The sequence below is a fragment of the Hyperolius riggenbachi genome, chromosome 12, assembly GCF_040937935.1.
Source record: "Hyperolius riggenbachi isolate aHypRig1 chromosome 12, aHypRig1.pri, whole genome shotgun sequence".
Lineage (NCBI taxonomy): Eukaryota > Metazoa > Chordata > Amphibia > Anura > Hyperoliidae > Hyperolius > Hyperolius riggenbachi.
Window position 1 is genome coordinate 209,270,812 of NC_090657.1, and position 17,461 is coordinate 209,288,272.

Consider the following 17,461-nt stretch of genomic DNA (forward strand, 5'->3'; position numbering starts at 1 on the left):
AGCCATTTTTATTTTTTTTTGCAGTTTAGATAGTGGCACGGCAAACATTGATCAGAGGGTACAACACACAGAATTTCTAGCAGAGCTGGCATCGCGATGAAGATCTAGATAAGTTAATGCGAAAATGAGTAAGAGCATTGCAGGGTTACCTGCAAAGCAGCAACAGGTGTGGCATCCGTAATCTGTGCATGCGACGGCCGCGCATGGACAGATAGGGGGGGATGTGGAGGGAGCTGCAATGAGGTGAGAGCTTCCAGAGGTGAAGTCCGCGGGAGCATATTTTAAACAGGTAAGTACTGAGGATAGTACTGACGTAGGGGGGTGAAGTTTAACTCCAATCTACCAATAAGAGTAAACAGAGTTCATGAGAACCATAAAGCAACGAGATCAATTACGATATATATTGATCAACTTAAAGTTTACAGAGTACAAGCCGCAGGGCGAATCCCAAATCATTAATAAGAATTGATTTGTTGGTATTTTGATTTCAGGAGTTGGGCAATAAGGAATCGAGACAGCTGCAGTGCTGGCAGCAAAGATGGAGATGTCAGTCGGATAAGCGAAAGGTTCCAGATGCCAATCTAAGTTTGGAGAAACACGAGATTCCTGAAATTGGAAAGAGACTAAAACACGAGATTCCTGAAATTGGAAAGAGACTAAAAACCGAGGTTCCTGAGATCGGAAAACGTCTAAAAAAACTGACTGAGCAAAGCATAGTGCAAATTGCTAATGTTTTTCTTTCCCAAGGTGGTGCTTTTATAATGAAGAGTACCGTGCTGATGGTGATCCTAGGTTGTCATTCCGTCCTAGGAGAACGAAGAGAGGACATTCTCATGTATAATAAGGGGTTAATGAGAATGCAAGGCCCAAGCATGTTAATGTTGGGTGACAAAGGTACTAATCCTTTCACACCTCCCTCCGCTTGGCACAGATGGACCATGCAGGGACGGAGGAAAAGAGCACTTCTGCCAGGAGAAAACAAATTTCAGGGCACAATGTGGGTGAAAGGTCTGAAGGGTCAGGTGTGCGGGCAGTGGGAATTGAATGGCAGTATAAATCTGCTATTGAGTACCACACTACCAGAATCGACGCACCGATCCAAAGGTTTGTTAAAAGGTACATTGCAGTACAATGGGTACATGCAAAAGGTGGAGTGTGTGATTCAGGGGTACCTTGTCTTGGTTATGAGATGGTTCCAGATTGGAGAGGAACGAGTAGGAGGCGTCAATTCTCCTGCCGGAGAGACGCGGGGGACAACATCACACTCTGGAGCTACCAACAGAGAGTGCCTCTGAAACAACTATACACACGTAAAGGCTGGAAAGCCGAGGGTGGGTGGTTCTCGAAACAAGAAGTAAAAATCGAGATCAAGCCACATCTCCAGGTGACAAAGAGGGTGGGGAGAGCGGTCCCGGGGGAGGGAAAGCCAACACAGGGAACCCCATTCACACCACACGGGTCACCACAGGGGACGATATTACACAGTCCATATGCAGCCGCTTATCCTCATGCTAGGTGGGTAAGTGAAGAGGTACTCTTAATTGAAAGATTGCAGAGAGTACTGTCTTCCCGACCTCAGGTACATATTGTGCCTCAGGACGTAAGGGGGGAAGAGGTCCAATCAGGACAGTTGGGGGCATATTTTGTCAGGGAGATGCTTAAAGATCCTGTCCAACTGAGATTGGACAAGGGGAGGTATATTAATTTTTCGGGAGAAGGATCTTTTGCATGGCAGCTTCGAGATGTTTGGGTGAACAAAGGGAAACGGTGCAACATTCCTTTAGGCACCGCCACTTCCTTAGTTCCCACCTCAACCCGTGTCTCACACCAGGACCTGAGAGGTCAACATTTTTGGTGATAGACGGGGAGGTGAAGCAAGTAGAGTTGTCCTCATGCGGGCAATTCTTGCAGAAGTACCTGCGTTGGCCGGGGCAAGTCAAATTTAGTGAAGAAGCCTGCAGGCTCAATAACGCAGAATGCGAGGCTACTATTCAAAAGATCCACGCTGAAGCCCAACCGATAGTTCCGGTGGCTGAAGGAAAGGTTTGTTTTTTTAACATAAGGTCTAATGATACATTCAAGGTATATTCTCATAATTGTTCCGATAAGGGAGATTTTCCAAGGGGAACATATTGTGGGAGCGGAGATCCCATATGGATCCAGTCATCCAGGTTGGATGACGTTGTTTCTCAAATTGTTAAGAGAACTCTAAAGTGCAAAGTTTCACGGGTAGTTTTCGTCCTGAAAGAGAACACGACATGGGACAAAGGGGAACAGGGTTTGATCCAAGACGACCACATTTTGTTACAAAGGTTAAACAAACAGTACACTAAGTTAGAGGTAAGATTTCACCATGATACAGGTGATCTTAACGAGGTAGAACACAAAAATGAGCAGGTGAGTGCCAGTCTGACCTGGTGGACAAAGGTTCCGGTGATGTTCCAGGGACACTCGGACTGGGCCTCTGCAGTTCCAAAGTTCTTTCTACACCCACTGGTCGTCTGGATGGGGATGACAACGTTAGGCATCATTATCCAGGTGAGGTTGCGTGTTAAAATTACGTAAAACAAATTAACCTGGTCCAGAGATTGGTGCCTCATAAACAATCTCCTGAACCGATATTTTCAAATTAAGGGATATACAGGGTTACGGGTATAGGTTTAGTAGTACCGGTGATGGAGTTGATTGTATAAAGGCGCTCTTTTAGAAGGCACCTGGCACTGCTCCATTGAGTAACAAACAAACGAGTTTCACTTTTCTGTGGTCATGCAAGTTTGTGAGTAATACGTAAGTGACGCAAATGCTGAGCATGTGGTATAGAGGGATTTAGAAGTAGGGCCTCCCCAGAGAGCCTGGTTCCAGGAAGACCAAGAGGTCTTGCTCTCTCTCTTCCAGGGGTAACCGCCTAGAGCAGAGAAGGTGTGTGAGCACGAACATCGAAAAGTGAAACATAAAGGAAAGAAACCAGGTACGGTTAGGTTCAGAAGTGGGGATCTGCGGATCAAGCCTTTTTAGGGGGGATTGTTATAATTTAAGTAGGCCTCAGTTATTTGGACTGAGTTAGTCAAAAAGGCTTGGAGTGCAGATCGGCCCTTTAAGGGGATTTTCTCTGAGAGAGAAAATCTGCAGTTCTGTCAGCAGAACTAGAACATACCAAGAAGCTGTTCTAGTACAAGGCCGCAGGTCTCCCTGACCTGGGCATGTACCGCCACTAGAACCATAAACATAAGCCATGTTATGTAAATAACCACATTCCTGCATATAGGTCAGGAGCCTCATTGATTATTAATCAAGTAGGTGTGTATGATGACACCACGAGTGGGTCCACCGATAGCCTGATCTAGGGGGTGGCGAAGATGATGTCATATTTAACTCTTTCCTAGTCAGTGCTAAAGGCTGAGGGAGCTATGGGAGCTCATTCTGCTCTTTACTTTCGCAATAGCTCGCAAGGCTGACTGGGACCTCTAAGTATGTGCTTCCTTTCTGTAATCTGATATAATGTATGCTGTACATAGGTAGTCTAGATGTAACATAGAGTAGATACAAGAAGACCTGGGTACTTTCAGCAGGAAGGTACTCACGCAGCTGTAACGCAACATGGAAGTCTGCTTGGCCAGGAGATGATAAACTGTATCTATCTGTATTTCTGTTACTTGAATAAATAACGTAAACCTTGAAGAAGCCTGAGGAAGTCTATTTCCTGCTTGCTGTGTGGAGAGTCAAGTGATCTCAATAGTCTGTGAGACGTAACTGTAAGAAGTTACTGGTGTCGAAGCAAAGTGATATAGAAGCAGGTTCTAACAGTAACTAACTTTTGATACATTTGGCCGCAGCAAGACGGCCAGAAAATACATGAAACTTACGGGAATTATTTCATTTCTAACATTGGCCGCAGAGGCACGGCCACGTCACGTTTTGGCTGGCCAGATCCCGAAGTGGCCAGACTTCGGTTCTGGCCGTAACATACTGTATATAAGAGATTCCTGTGTACACATCATATATATCCTACTACTTGAGTAAACACTGTTTTGAAGCTTGACAAAGGAGGTATGTTCCTCCGAAACGGTGCACTATGTATGCAGTGTCTTTGTAACATTAAAGAGCAATAATACAAGCTGGATGGTGCCAGTCTTTACTTGCTACAATTCGTTCTTGGATCCAGGAGTGCTGCCTGACCAATAGACCCTGGCACATCATTGGAGATACTTTAGGAGTGCTATCCACTTTGCACCTTGTTGCACATCATATATACAGTCACAATCAGATGTGTATATCTGACTTTAAAAATATGGGGACTGTTTAATTGAAGCAGCACAAGTAACTATTTTTGATTGGTTTATTTCATTTTTGTGGACTAAGCACAGCTACTACTGTATATATATAAATTATTTATGATGACTATTATCTGAGAAATAGAACATTTTATCATATTTTTTATCTTAATTACAGTTTAAATTCATTAGGAGTCGGAGCATTTTTCCCAGACTCCAGGTACCCAAAAAATACTCTGACTCCATGACTCCACAGCCCTGAACGCTACGCCAATGAAAGTCTATGGGGCATTTTATACCTGGCGCAGTGCCGCCCAGGCAACAGCGCGTTGTCAGGCAACATGCACAGTGACCGGAAGTCATGGAAGTCTATGGCGACGCAAACATTTTTAAATGTTTGGCATCTGTGTTGCAGCATGCATGCGCGGAAGTATATTTTTTCAGTATACTTCCTTGCAATTCAAATTTCGGCCACAGGAAGTGAGCGCTAAAGAGTCTCACTTCCTGCTTGGCTTGCAGCCAGAAGGGAGATTAGAGCGCATGTCGTGGTAATCCCCAAAGGTTGTTTTTAGTGTTGCAGTGCAATGCTATCATCACACCTCAACACTCCTACAATGCCGGTTGCCAGTGTGAAACCGGCCTAAAGCTTCTAGGAGGTTTGGGCTCATACCCCTTTTCAATACTAACTTTTTTTGTATCTAGTTCTGTCCCCATACATACTTCCTCTCTTTTCAAGCCAACCCAAACGGCCTCTTACCATTTTCTTTTCTGGCTCATTTTCTTTCCCTTTCTGTCTCTCATCCTTAAAGTGGTATGAAACTCATGTCTTCTTTGCTCTAAAAAAATTATTTACAACATAAAACCTATTATCACAAACAAAAACTGGTAGCAGAACAGCATTCAAACAGTTAAACACAGGACTTTCCTCTTCAGTGAAAAACTTGTTGCCTAATCCAAAGAGGTAATTGCATTATTTATTAAAGAGAACCCGAGGTGGGTTTAAAGAATGTTATCTGCATACAGAGGCTGGATCTGCCTATACAGCCCAGCCTCTGTTGCTATCCCAAACCCCACTAAGGTCCCCCTGCACTCTGCAATCCCTCATAAATCACAGCCGCGCTGTGCTGCTGTGTTTACATCTGTAGTGTCAGTCTCAGCTGCTCCCCCGCCTCCTGCATAGCTCCGGTCCCTGCCCCCATCCCTTCCCTCCAATCAGTAGGGAGGGAAGGAGGCAGGCAGGGACAGGATCTCTGCAGGAGGCGGGGAGAGCAGCAGACTGACACTATAGAGAAAAACACAGCCAGCTCTGACAAGCTGTTTGTCAGCAGCGTGGCTGTGATTTATGAGGGATTGCAGAGTGCAGGGGGACCTTAGGGGGGTTTGGGATAGCAACAGAGGCTGGGCTGTATAGGCAGATCCAGCCTCTGTATGCAGATAATATTCTTTAAACCCACCTCGGGTTCTCTTTAACATTTCCTTATCAGAATGAAAATTTAATAAAAAGATAATATATATATAAAAAAGAAAAACATTTCCTTATCAGTCACAATTAAGCTAGCCATACAATTAGGCTAGCGATGATGAGCAGATTTGACCAAGAGACAAATCTCTCTCCAATCGAATTTGATAATCTGTCGGCTGCCCATAAACCGCAGGCCGATTCCTGATCAATTTCATGCTGAAATCGATTTGAAATCGGCCTTGTGACGCCACATCCAACTGCCTCGTCGCTTACCTCCTAATGTTAAAGAGATACTTAAGCCTGGAATGAAAAATCAATTTTACTCACCTGTGTCTTCTACCAGCCCCTGCAGCTGTCCTGTGCCCTCGCAGTCGCTCACGGATCCTCTAGTGGGGACAAGTATGAGCGGCAGAAAGGTAATGTATTACATGCACTGGGCGGGACACTTAACATTAGGGGAGACAGCTCTGGGGGTTGAATCACATTCATTGATCATCCCGAAATTGCACGTCATTACCTCTCCGAACCAGATCAAGCAAGTTGACTCATCATCTTGCAGTATGCGCGATCGACTTATGTGACCAATTTCGTCCTGTAATTGGTTGCATTGTTGGTCAAGTATGCACTTGGCAGCACCAATTTTCATCTGATTCTATTACAATTATCAAATCGGATGGTCGATCGGCCGCCAAGTCACCTGATGTATGGCTACCTTTAGTAAACATTCCTGGCAGTGCTGAAACTGAGCTTCACACACAGCAAAAGCAGAGAGAGCTGAGAAGTGATCACTAGATACATTGCAACATACTGTACAATATAAATACAGCAGTCATGCAATAAAATAAAAAGGCAACTTTCAAAGCCGATAAACTGTACTTTCACCACCTGTTCACCACCTATTAGGCTTTCTTTGGGTGGTATTCTAATTATTTTATTCTAAAGGTTTTTAAACAGGAAAAAGAAAAAAATGAGAAAATTAAAATAAAATGTGCTACTATGGATAAAACCCACACATTTTATTTGCCAATTTGTCCTGGTTATTACAACGTTTAAAGTAATGTCCCTGGTACAATGTATGGCGAAAATATTTTATTTTAATATATAGGTGTATTTTTTCCATTTTGCATCCGTTACTAATTGCAAGCCCATATTTGTAAAAATAACAGTAATATACCCCTGAGTCACTAAGGTAACTTTATGTTCTTTTTTTATGTCAATTGTTTTTTTGTTTTGTTTTTTATAAAAAAAAAAAAAAAAGCTTTATTTTGTTAACTATGGGAGTGGAGGTAAGGGGTTAATTAATGGGATATTGTATGTATTTTTTTAAATTGGGATGTATGTCAGTGTAATTTTACTATTTGGCCACTAGATGCCCCCCCACTTTATTTTCCTGTGTGTACCGTTATCAACAGGAAATAATGTGTGCGTTTTCTACTTTCGTTTTATCAATGATCACGGCATCTCATTGATGCTGGTGATCATTGATCACAGACACTTAGAACGCGCACGCATGACGGGAGCGCACATTGCGGCGAGATACTTACATCTACGTTCCTGGAGTTAAGATGAAGTCTCTGGGGGTATAAATATACTGTACCAAATGTATTAACTGGTTAAATGCCAAATAATCCTGTACTCTGCAATACAGCCCACAGAGAAGAGGACAGGGGCTCAGGGAGTTCACTTACTTGCAGCTTCAGTAATGCCGATGCTTTCTTGGAAGGAGGAAGCATCAGAGTCATGTGAAGCGTGGCATGAACTACAAGTAAGTGAACTGCTCGTGATCCTGTCCAGTTCTTGGGGCGGATCGTTCAGAAACAGCCTCATCAGTCTGCCTGACAGACTGTACACACGCTGGACTGTCGCTGGAACGCCCGCCCAGCGGGAGGGTCTGACGGACCCGTCGTTCCAGCCTATCTAGCGTGTGAACGTGCCTTAAAATGTCATGTTTAACCCATTCAGTGAATGTCTGCTAAAAAAAAAAAATTGCCATAATAGTTTCTAAGCCGTAAGCAATCTTTTAAAGCAAAGTTGAAATGCTGTGTGTTAGACCACTTTAATATTCCTTTTAAAATGCATTTAGGAAAAAATAATTAACAAAATGTACCACCCAAAGAAAGCCTAATTGGTGGCGGAAAAAAATAAGATATAGATCAATTCATTGTGATAATTAGCGATAAAGTTATTGGCAAATGAATGGGAGGTGAAAATTGCTCGGATGCATAAGGTGAAAAACGACTGAAGGCTGAAGTGGTTAAACGCTCAGAAGACGCTCTTGGTGTGCACCAGCCCTAAGCCAGCACTGGATCAGGTCTGCAGAGGAAGATGGGGAAACCTCATTAGGATCCAGAGGCTTCCTCCTCCCCTAGGTAAGTGTTTTATGTCGCAGGGGTCCTTTATACCATAGGTTCTCAACGTGTGGTACGCGTACCCCAGGGGGTACTTCTGAGGGTTCTAGGGGGTACTCGGGCTTGATTATACTTAACCAAAAATAACAAATTTAGAGTTTTAGAAAATGATAAATCTTATTTAAACAGCACCAAATTAGTATTTTAGCTAATTAAAAGCAATAGTAAATGCTTGGAAATGGTTTAGAACCAATTATAATGTACTACGATTAAATATATATTTGTCAAGGGGTACGTGTGGTAATGTTTACCATGCTGGGGGTACTTGGTGAGTACAGGGTTTTAAAAGGGGTACATACCAATAAAATGTTGAGAAACACTGCTTTATACCACTAATTTTCAACTTTTAGGATGTGAAAAATTGCCGGTCTTCTTCCTGATTTTCTCTTTTTCTGCTTATTCATTAATGATTTGCGATCTTTAACAAATTGTAGTATAATCCAAAGTCCAAGGAAAACACACTACACAGTATTTATTTTTTTAATGTTTATTACATGTATTGAAAAATACTTCACCAAATGCCACAACAACCATGTCAAAAATTAATGACTCCACTAAACTTAAAGGACAACTGAAATGATGGGGCTATAGAAGCTGCCATTTTTATTTTCTTTTAAGAAATACCAGTTGCCTGGCAGCCCTGCTGATCCTCTGCATCTAAAACTTTAGCCATACACCCTGAACAAGCATGCAGTAGATCAGGTGTTTCTGACAATATTGTCAGATCTGACAAGATTAGCTGTGTGCTTGTTTCTGGCGTTATTCAGACGTTATTGCAGTCAAATAGATCAGCTGGGCTGCTGGGCAACTATTTGCAGGGTTTCCTTGAGATCCAAAAAATATTTGCAGGGTTCCTTCAAGGTATAAAGACTGCCATAGACCCTGAACAAGCATGCAGATCAGGTGCTCTGACTGGATTCTGACTGGATTAGCTGCATGCTTGTTACAGGTGTGTGATTCAGATCTACTGCAGCCAGAGATCAGCAGGACCGCCAGGCAACTGGTATAGTTTAAAAGAAAATATGACAGCTTCCACTACCCTCTCGCTACAGTGCCCTTTTAAAGTGAACCCGAGGTGAAAATAAACATATGAGATAAACAATTGTATTTATCCTCCTACTCCTAACATTGACTTTTTATTAGACATCCCATGGTTTTATTTTATATTTAAACATTTACAAAGTAGATTGAATGTTTTGTTGCCTCTGCTCAGTGGTAGCCTATTTGTCTCTAAATGAAAATACATGAACTATTGACCTTTTTCTATCTCCCTCTTCTCTCCCCATCTCAGAAGTTGTATTCTGCCAAGCAAACTTTTATGGCTGTAATCTGCTCATCAGCGATGTTTACGATATTCCCAACAAAGTACAGACAAGACAGAAGCCGTCACTTCCATGCCTAAAAAATATCTCCTTTAGGCAACAAAATAACAAGTAAAACAGCCTTGTTATTAAATAGAATCTGTACTGTCCGATGTGTACAATAAAAAACATACTGATCAAGTCACTGATCTCCAGGATCCCTCTTTGCCGTTTCTGCCGCTCCCCGCCATGATCCTGGCTTTTAATGGCCAGTTTTAGGCAGTGTTTACAAACAAAAAATGCAGCTAACCAGGAAGTGGGGTGTGTGTGTGTGTGTGTGTGTGTGTGTGTGTGTGTTGTATATCATGTTACAATATACTACAAGTTTTTATTACATAGTGAATTTTCTGCACTCTAGTCAGGGATTTTCACAGTTTCTCAACATGGGCAGCTACCCAATGATTTCCCTTCCCGGGCCAATGATTTCCCTTCATGGAAAAATTAACAGCCGAAAATATTTAGGAATTTTGGGCGACCAAGTTCATCCTATGGTTCAAGAACTGTTTCCGGAGGGGAATGCTATCTTTCAAGAGGATAATGCCCCAATCCATACAGCTAAAATTGTTAAAGAATGGCACAAGGAACATTCTAATGAAGTTGAGCATCTCATCTGGCCACCACAATCCCCAGACCTCAACATTATTGAGCATTTATGGTCGTTATTAGAGATTCAAGTAAGAAGTCGATTTCCGACTCCATCATCTCTAAAAGAACTGGAGGATGTTTTAACTGAAGAATGGGCTAAAATTCCTTTGGAAAAAATTCACAATTTGTTTGAATCAATACCTCGGAGAATTGAGGCTGTAATTGCCGCAAAAGGTGGACCTACACCATATTAAAATATATTTTGTTGATTTTCAAGGTGTTTCCATTATTTAATCCAACTCCTGTATATTACAGAGACAGTGCAACTAGAAAAGGCTGCAGTAAGCCAGACCACATTAGAACAGGTATAGGAACTTATAGGATAGAAGAAATAAGGCTTAAAATGTTGCTACAGTCTAAGGTTTTACACTGTACATACCCACGCTTATCATGTCCTATATCACCTCGGGTACTCTTTACAACCTTTATTACACATTCATCAGGGAAGCACTGGACAACCTAAGACTGTGCTGAGCAGTAGCCCCTAAGCAGCGGAGGGAGGTAGTCTGTAGGGTCACGTGATCTCCTGTACACCAGAGAAGCTGTAAGTTTTCTGTAGTAATCCCTGGGAGAAATTAAAATTTCTTCCAAGGGAAATTTCATTGAGGTAACAATGTGGTGACCCCTTCATCTTGACTGACAATTCAAAATACAGGATATACTAAACATTTAATAATTCTGTGGGACATTCAGCCATAAGTCACAATCACAATGAAATGCTTTTGGTAGAACATCAGTCTTTGACAGCAATTCAGCCCCACTGTAAGTTTTTTGACTACTACTGACCATCTAATGTTTCACCCCCTCATTGAGGTTTACCTTGGAACTGTGACTAGGTAACTCAAAACATTTAACTTGGCGCAAGGTTTTCAGCCAGAGGCAGCCTTTCTCTTATGTTCCAAGACTGTTGTCTTGCTGTATATTCCAGTTATTCTCCAGGGCACAGATGTTTGCAGACGACCCCTTACATCCAGGCCACCACTTCTTCAGTCGGTTCCCAGCTGGTAGGAGGTTTCGGCCATCTGAACCAGGTTTGCTAGGCATAGGAACACCTTTTTCTCCTCTGCTGTCAACCTCTTGAACTCCATCCAGAGCCCCCCCCCCCCCCCCTAAGGACTGTAACCATGGGTGAATGCTCCCAAAAAAACTTTCAATTGAAACAATGTATCTTGTTGCGTAGCGTATCACATTGAAGCTGCTGCTATTGTGTACTTTGTCATATTCGGTATAAAGTTGATATTATTGTCATCTTTTGGTTTTTCTCTGTTGTATTGATGTGAAGCTGTCATTTTCAACTTTATTATTTGGCTTTCTTTCCCATTCTGAGCTGTTTTTGTGCCAAACCCAATTCCAGGGCACAGCCCAGTCGTGCTTGGCGAATAAATCTGGATCTTTTAGACTATCGCCTGGACATTTCAAGCATGGCAAGTCAGACAGATCCTGAAGAATGCCCACGCCTAGTATGACAGCCAGCATATACATCGTGATTAGCTTAAAGCGGTATAAAACCCTGACCATAATATTCAATAAAAACATGTTTTCCTACTTTTTATATGCCATACAGTTATCATATTTGCATTTGTGCATAAGTATTATTAATCATTTAGAAATTATACGTTCCCAAAAGTACAGTTATTTGCTTTGTGAGCTGACTGCATTTTATTAACTGGTTTTATTCAATATGTATTGAGTCTCTGTCTGTGTCCACCAGTTCCTCCACAGTCAGAGAATGTGTCACATTCCTCACTTGATATATTTAAGTAAACACAAGATAACATAATCTACACTTAGGATGCATCCACATTTAGAACACTGAACTTTCCAGCCCTGTGTGTAACCCTTTGAATGCTGGTCCGGTAAAAAAAAAAAATGCTGGTTGTACATAATGTGCTGTAAATAATTTTTTAGAGCAAAGAAGAAATGCTGGGTTTTATTCCACTTTAACACAAAATGTGCCACCCCAACTTCAAGAGAACCTCTAACAAAAAAAAAGTTCCCCTGGGGGGTACTCACCTCGGTAGGGGGAAGCCTCAGGGTCCCAATGAGGCTTCCCCCTCCCCTGTAGCTGCAAGCAGTCCATTCTGTTTGCAGGATGGCCACTCCAGGGCAGGTCTTCCATTTTCCCAAGTTTTCTCTATGCAGACACGATTGTTCTATTCGTGGTTTATAGGAGTTGCAAGGATTTATAACTTGCTATGTAAGCATTTCAGTAACTCTAGTGCAGTCCTTACAGCCTTTCCTTTTATCAAGGAACACCTTTTCTGCTTGTGTAAACCTTTTACCCCTTTAGCAGCCAATTTATTTAGAGGCTTGCAAGTGCTCCAGTCCAATTTATTCTAGCATTTTTTTATATTTGTTACATTTCCCTGCTTTTAATTAGAACTGCTGTAATGTGTATTTAGGGCCACTTGTCACTAGGGGGCAGTGTGAGACAATAATAGAGGACTTCTGCTTTCAGTTTCTATATTTTCTGCTAGCAGAGTGAGAGATCAAAGCAGTCCAAGAATTTACAGGACGAGTTCTACCGACTGAGGTCAAAAGCAATGCACTTATCTCAAACGAGATAACGCTACTGAAGATGCTGAGGGTTAAACAACTTTGCACTGCTGTAAATGTTCTATTTTTTTCTACGTACATAAAAGAAAAAAAAATGACTAGCAATGAATTTGCTTCTCTACACAGAATGTAACCCTAAAGTACATAAATCTACAGTAAACAGGAACCATTTTCATTCATAGAAGAGCCCTTTTTTTAGCTTCTGTTACTGGAATCTCATCCACAAAGCCTAAAATAAACAGCACAGAATCCAAGTCAGACTAAATATTATATGTGAATTGGATTTCAGATGCAGCTTGGCTCCAGTAGCTTTAGAGCATCTCCATATCACATGTACTAAATCACCCTTATAAAGCAGACAATTTAAATGTGGCATTGTATATGTTCTATAAAAGAAGAATAAGTTAGAAAGCTTCTGCAAACCATTCAGAGGCCTTGGGAGTCGTTTCCGTTCAACAATCTCACTGCTCTGGGGTGATGTCTCCCAAAAACTGTGAAGTATGCAGAGAAAACCACACCTTAAAGAGACACTGAAGCGAAAAAAAAAAATATGATCTAGTGAATTGGTTGTGTACTATGAATAATTACTAGAAGATTAGCAGCAAAGAAAATATTCTCATACTTTTATATTCAGGTATATAGTGTTTTTTCTAACATTACATCATTCTATAATATGTGCAGATTACACAACACTCAGCATTCAAAATGAGTCTTTCAGAGCAGTCTGAAGTAATGACCTCTCCTCTAGCAGAGGAAACGTAAATAGTCCAGGAACAGTTGAGATAATAAAAGTCAGATAACAGCCCTCTCCACTATCAACTTAAGGCCCATACACACGTCGGATTTCCGCTAACGACGGGTCGTTTGAACGTCCCATCGTTCGCCCGCTAAATCGGGCGTGTGTACAGACTATCGTTCGTTTGATAAGAGTGGGTTTGAGCGATCCGCCCGGCGGATCACTCAAACTCACTCTTATCAAACGAACGATAGTCTGTACACACGCCCGATTTAGCGGGCGAACGGGACGGGACGTTCAAACGACCCGTCGTTCAACTCTTCCTGTACTGGAAACAATTACACTGATGTATCTGATCTTAATGTTTTATTTCTTAGCTGTGCTACACATACAAATCATAATATCATAATTTTTTTCGCTTCAGTGTCTCTTTTAAGTTAATTTGCCACAGCGGACTTCATCTGCAGAGCTACATTTCTCGGGCATCAATAAAGACCGGATGCATACATTGGAAGTTTTGAACCCACATTATAGTGTAAAGAAATATTTCAGTTACTGTGTTCGCATATTTTATAGTTATTTTTTCCAGCTACATATAGGATGGCGCACAAGTTTTATTATATCTTTTCCTCACGCCAGATTTGTAGTCACATGTAACAAATTGTAATGTGCAAAGTGAGAAGAAAAAAAGTGGGTAAACTTGATTTTGAAAAGGTGAAAATGCATTTTTTTTTTTTTTTTTTTTACACATGAACTTTTGTGTAAGTCATTAACTATAATCTCAAAAGGTAAATAAAGTGACTTCAGTTCCACTTAAATAGACGGATTTATTAAAGAGGAAATATCCCGATTTTGCGAATGCCATTTGGGGCAAGCACATGAACATGGTGCACATAACGATGTTCTGGAGTGCTCCTTTACTTCTCTAGCTTAGATATTAGGAAATCAGTGTTCTTCCATCTCACCACCCCTGCACCGGATTCCCTCAGGGTCTGAGGCTGAATGGTAAACTGCAGCAAAGGGAACAGGAATTGGAGGGTGACTACGCATAATTCACAGGAAATCCAGTGAAAATATTATTTAAAAAAAAGTGCTTCATTTTTACAATAATTATGTATAAATGATTTAGTCAGTCTTTGCCCATTGTAAAATGTTTCCTCTCCCTGATTTACATTCTGACATTTATCACATGGTGACATTTTTACTGCTGGCAGGTGATGTCAGTGGAAAAAGATGCTGTCTGCTTTTTTGGCAGTTGGAAACCGCTGTAAACAGCTGTTTTTTCCCCACAACGCAACAAGGCTCCCATAGTTTGATATCAGAACCATGGTCCTGACATCACACGGTGGGAGGGGTCCACCACAATATCAGCCATACAGAGCCCCCTGATGATCCACCTGTTAAAAGAAAAAAGGAAGGGGGTATCATGGGAAAGGGAGTATCAGCTACTGATTGGGATGAGGTTCAATTCTTGATTATGGTTTCTTTTTAAGGGTATCTAGTCTGATTTTTGCTGTAACTGTATTAAAATCAGGATCTTGGTTCACTGACTTTGATTTACTTTATCACATGCGTAATGAGCTTTTTGCTAAGTGTGTTCAGTAAGTTAGGGTTTCTCAAAGCGTAAAGTGTCTTTCTGGTTTTCTTTTTTTTTGGGAGGATAAAAAAAACAAGGTGAATTTTTGATACCGCTGCAAATAGAAACATTTCATTTCCATCACCTTGAAAATAAAAAACATAAACAGCAGAAATAATAGACGACAAAAAAGGCTGTTAAGAACACTTTTGTGTAAAAATATTTGACTCAGTCAAAACTTGTTTAATATTTAATTTACAGTTCAATAAACATTTTTACAAGAAAAAAAAGGCTTCAACACGGATCACCCATCCATAAAATGCAGCTTCGCCAAGTCAACTTCCTGCTTTAAATTTGAACATATGAAAAGCGATGGAGCTAGAGATCTCAGTGCTGTTCTTGTTCTGTCCATAATAGTCGATAAAGGAGCCGTCGGGTCCCACCAAATACATAACGATGGTATGGTCCACCTGGGGGCCAGTAGACACCCAATTAGGAGAAAGACAGAATGACAGAAAGAATGGAAAGATGAAAGTGAGAAACAATCACAAGTGGCAAATGGAAGGAAGACAAGAGAAGAGGGAGAAATAAAAAGAAAGTAAAACAGACAGAACAAAAGGCAGAAAGGGAAGAAGATAGCGGAAAGAGACGAGGACAGAACATTGTGTACGGGTGGGAAACAGGAGGGAAGAGGATACAAAAATTAAAAAGAATGACAGGTGGGGGAATGGAATGAAATGAGGACAGAAGAAAGGGAGAGACGCAATCACAAGCAATAGCATATGGAAGGAGGACAAACAGGAAAGGTGAAAGGAGAGAATAGAAAGGTGAATGAACATACCACAGAAGGAATAGATAGGAAATAAGAGAGATCTGGCCAAGAGGAACATAAGCATAAAAGAGAGAGACCAGAAGGGATGCCCAATATTGCGACTGTGAGATGGGAGACAGAATGATGGAAGAGAGAGAAGACCAAGAAACCCAGTTATCAGTCAGAGGGAGGGGTGGGACATCAGGGTAAAACGACTTGGGATGGCAGAGAAAAGAGTGAAAAACCCAGTTATGAGAAAGAATGATGGGAGAACATGGTTATTAAGGGGAAACAGAAGGAGAGAGAGGAACACACCCATGTATATAGGCAGAAGGATGGGAAAGGGGAACGTGATGGGACACATTTGGGTATAAAATACAAGAGACAAGTGGAACTCAACATTTTTTGAAAATTTTAGATAGATTAGGGAAGGAGTACAATATTTATCTGGGTATGTGTGTGTCTGTGTGTGTGTGTGTGTGTCTGTGTGTGTGTCTGTGTGTGTGTGTGTCTGTGTGTGTGTCTGTGTGTGTGTGTGTCTGTGTGTGTGTGTGTCTGTGTGTGTGTCTGTGTGTGTGTGTGTCTGTGTGTGTGTCTGTGTGTGTGTCTGTGTGTGTGTCTGTGTGTGTGTGTGTCTGTGTGTGTGTGTGTCTGTGTGTGTGTGTGTCTGTGTGTGTGTGTGTCTGTGTGTGTGTGTGTCTGTGTGTGTGTGTGTCTGTGTGTGTGTCTGTGTGTGTGTCTGTGTGTGTGTCTGTGTGTGTGTCTGTGTGTGTGTCTGTGTGTGTGTCTGTGTGTGTGTCTGTGTGTGTGTCTGTGTGTGTGTCTGTGTGTGTGTGTCTGTGTGTGTGTGTCTGTGTGTCTGTGTGTGTGTGTCTGTGTGTGTGTGTGTCTGTGTGTGTGTGTGTCTGTGTGTGTGTGTGTCTGTGTGTGTGTGTGTCTGTCTGTGTGTGTGTGTGTGTCTGTGTGTGTGTGTGTGTCTGTGTGTGTGTGTGTGTGTGTGTGTGTCTGTGTCTGTGTGTCTGTGTCTGTGTGTGTGTCTGTGTGTGTGTCTGTGTGTGTGTCTGTGTCTGTGTGTGTGTCTGTGTCTGTGTGTGTGTGTGTGTCTGTGTGTGTGTGTGTCTGTGTGTGTGTGTCTGTGTGTGTGTGTGTGTGTGTCTCTGTGTGTGTGTGTCTCTGTGTGTGTGTGTCTCTGTGTGTGTGTGTCTCTGTGTGTGTGTGTCTCTGTGTGTGTGTGTCTCTGTGTGCGTGTCTCTGTGTGCGTGTCTCTGTGTGCGTGTCTCTGTGTGCGTCTCTGTGTGCGTGTCTGTGTGCGTGTCTGTGTGCGTGTCTGTGTGCGTGTCTGTGTGCGTGTCTGTGTGCGTGTCTGTGTGCGTGTCTGTGTGCGTGTCTGTGTGCGTGTCTGTGTGCGTGTCTGTGTGCGTGTCTGTGTGCGTGTCTGTGTGCGTGTCTGTGTGCGTGTCTGTGTGCGTGTCTGTGTGCGTGCCTGTGTGCGTGCCTGTGTGCGTGCCTGTGTGCGTGCCTGTGTGCGTGCCTGTGTGCGTGCCTGTGTGCGTGCCTGTGTGCGTGCCTGTGTGCGTGTCTGTGTGCGTGTCTGTGTGCGTGTCTGTGCGTGTCTGTGCGAGACAGAGACACACA

General features: G+C 42.2%; 1 protein-coding gene across 1 annotated transcript in view; it reads right to left on the reverse strand.

The window, feature by feature from the left end:
• Window positions 1–15,222: 15,222 nt before the first annotated feature.
• The window catches only part of SCO1 (synthesis of cytochrome C oxidase 1), a 36,143-nt gene continuing 33,904 nt past the window's right edge, over window positions 15,223–17,461 (reverse strand). Inside the window, exon 7 of the mRNA XM_068264597.1 lies at window positions 15,223–15,485. Within this exon, the coding sequence (XP_068120698.1) occupies window positions 15,351–15,485 (135 nt within the window). The 3' untranslated portion in view covers window positions 15,223–15,350. The remainder of the gene's footprint in view (window positions 15,486–17,461) is intronic.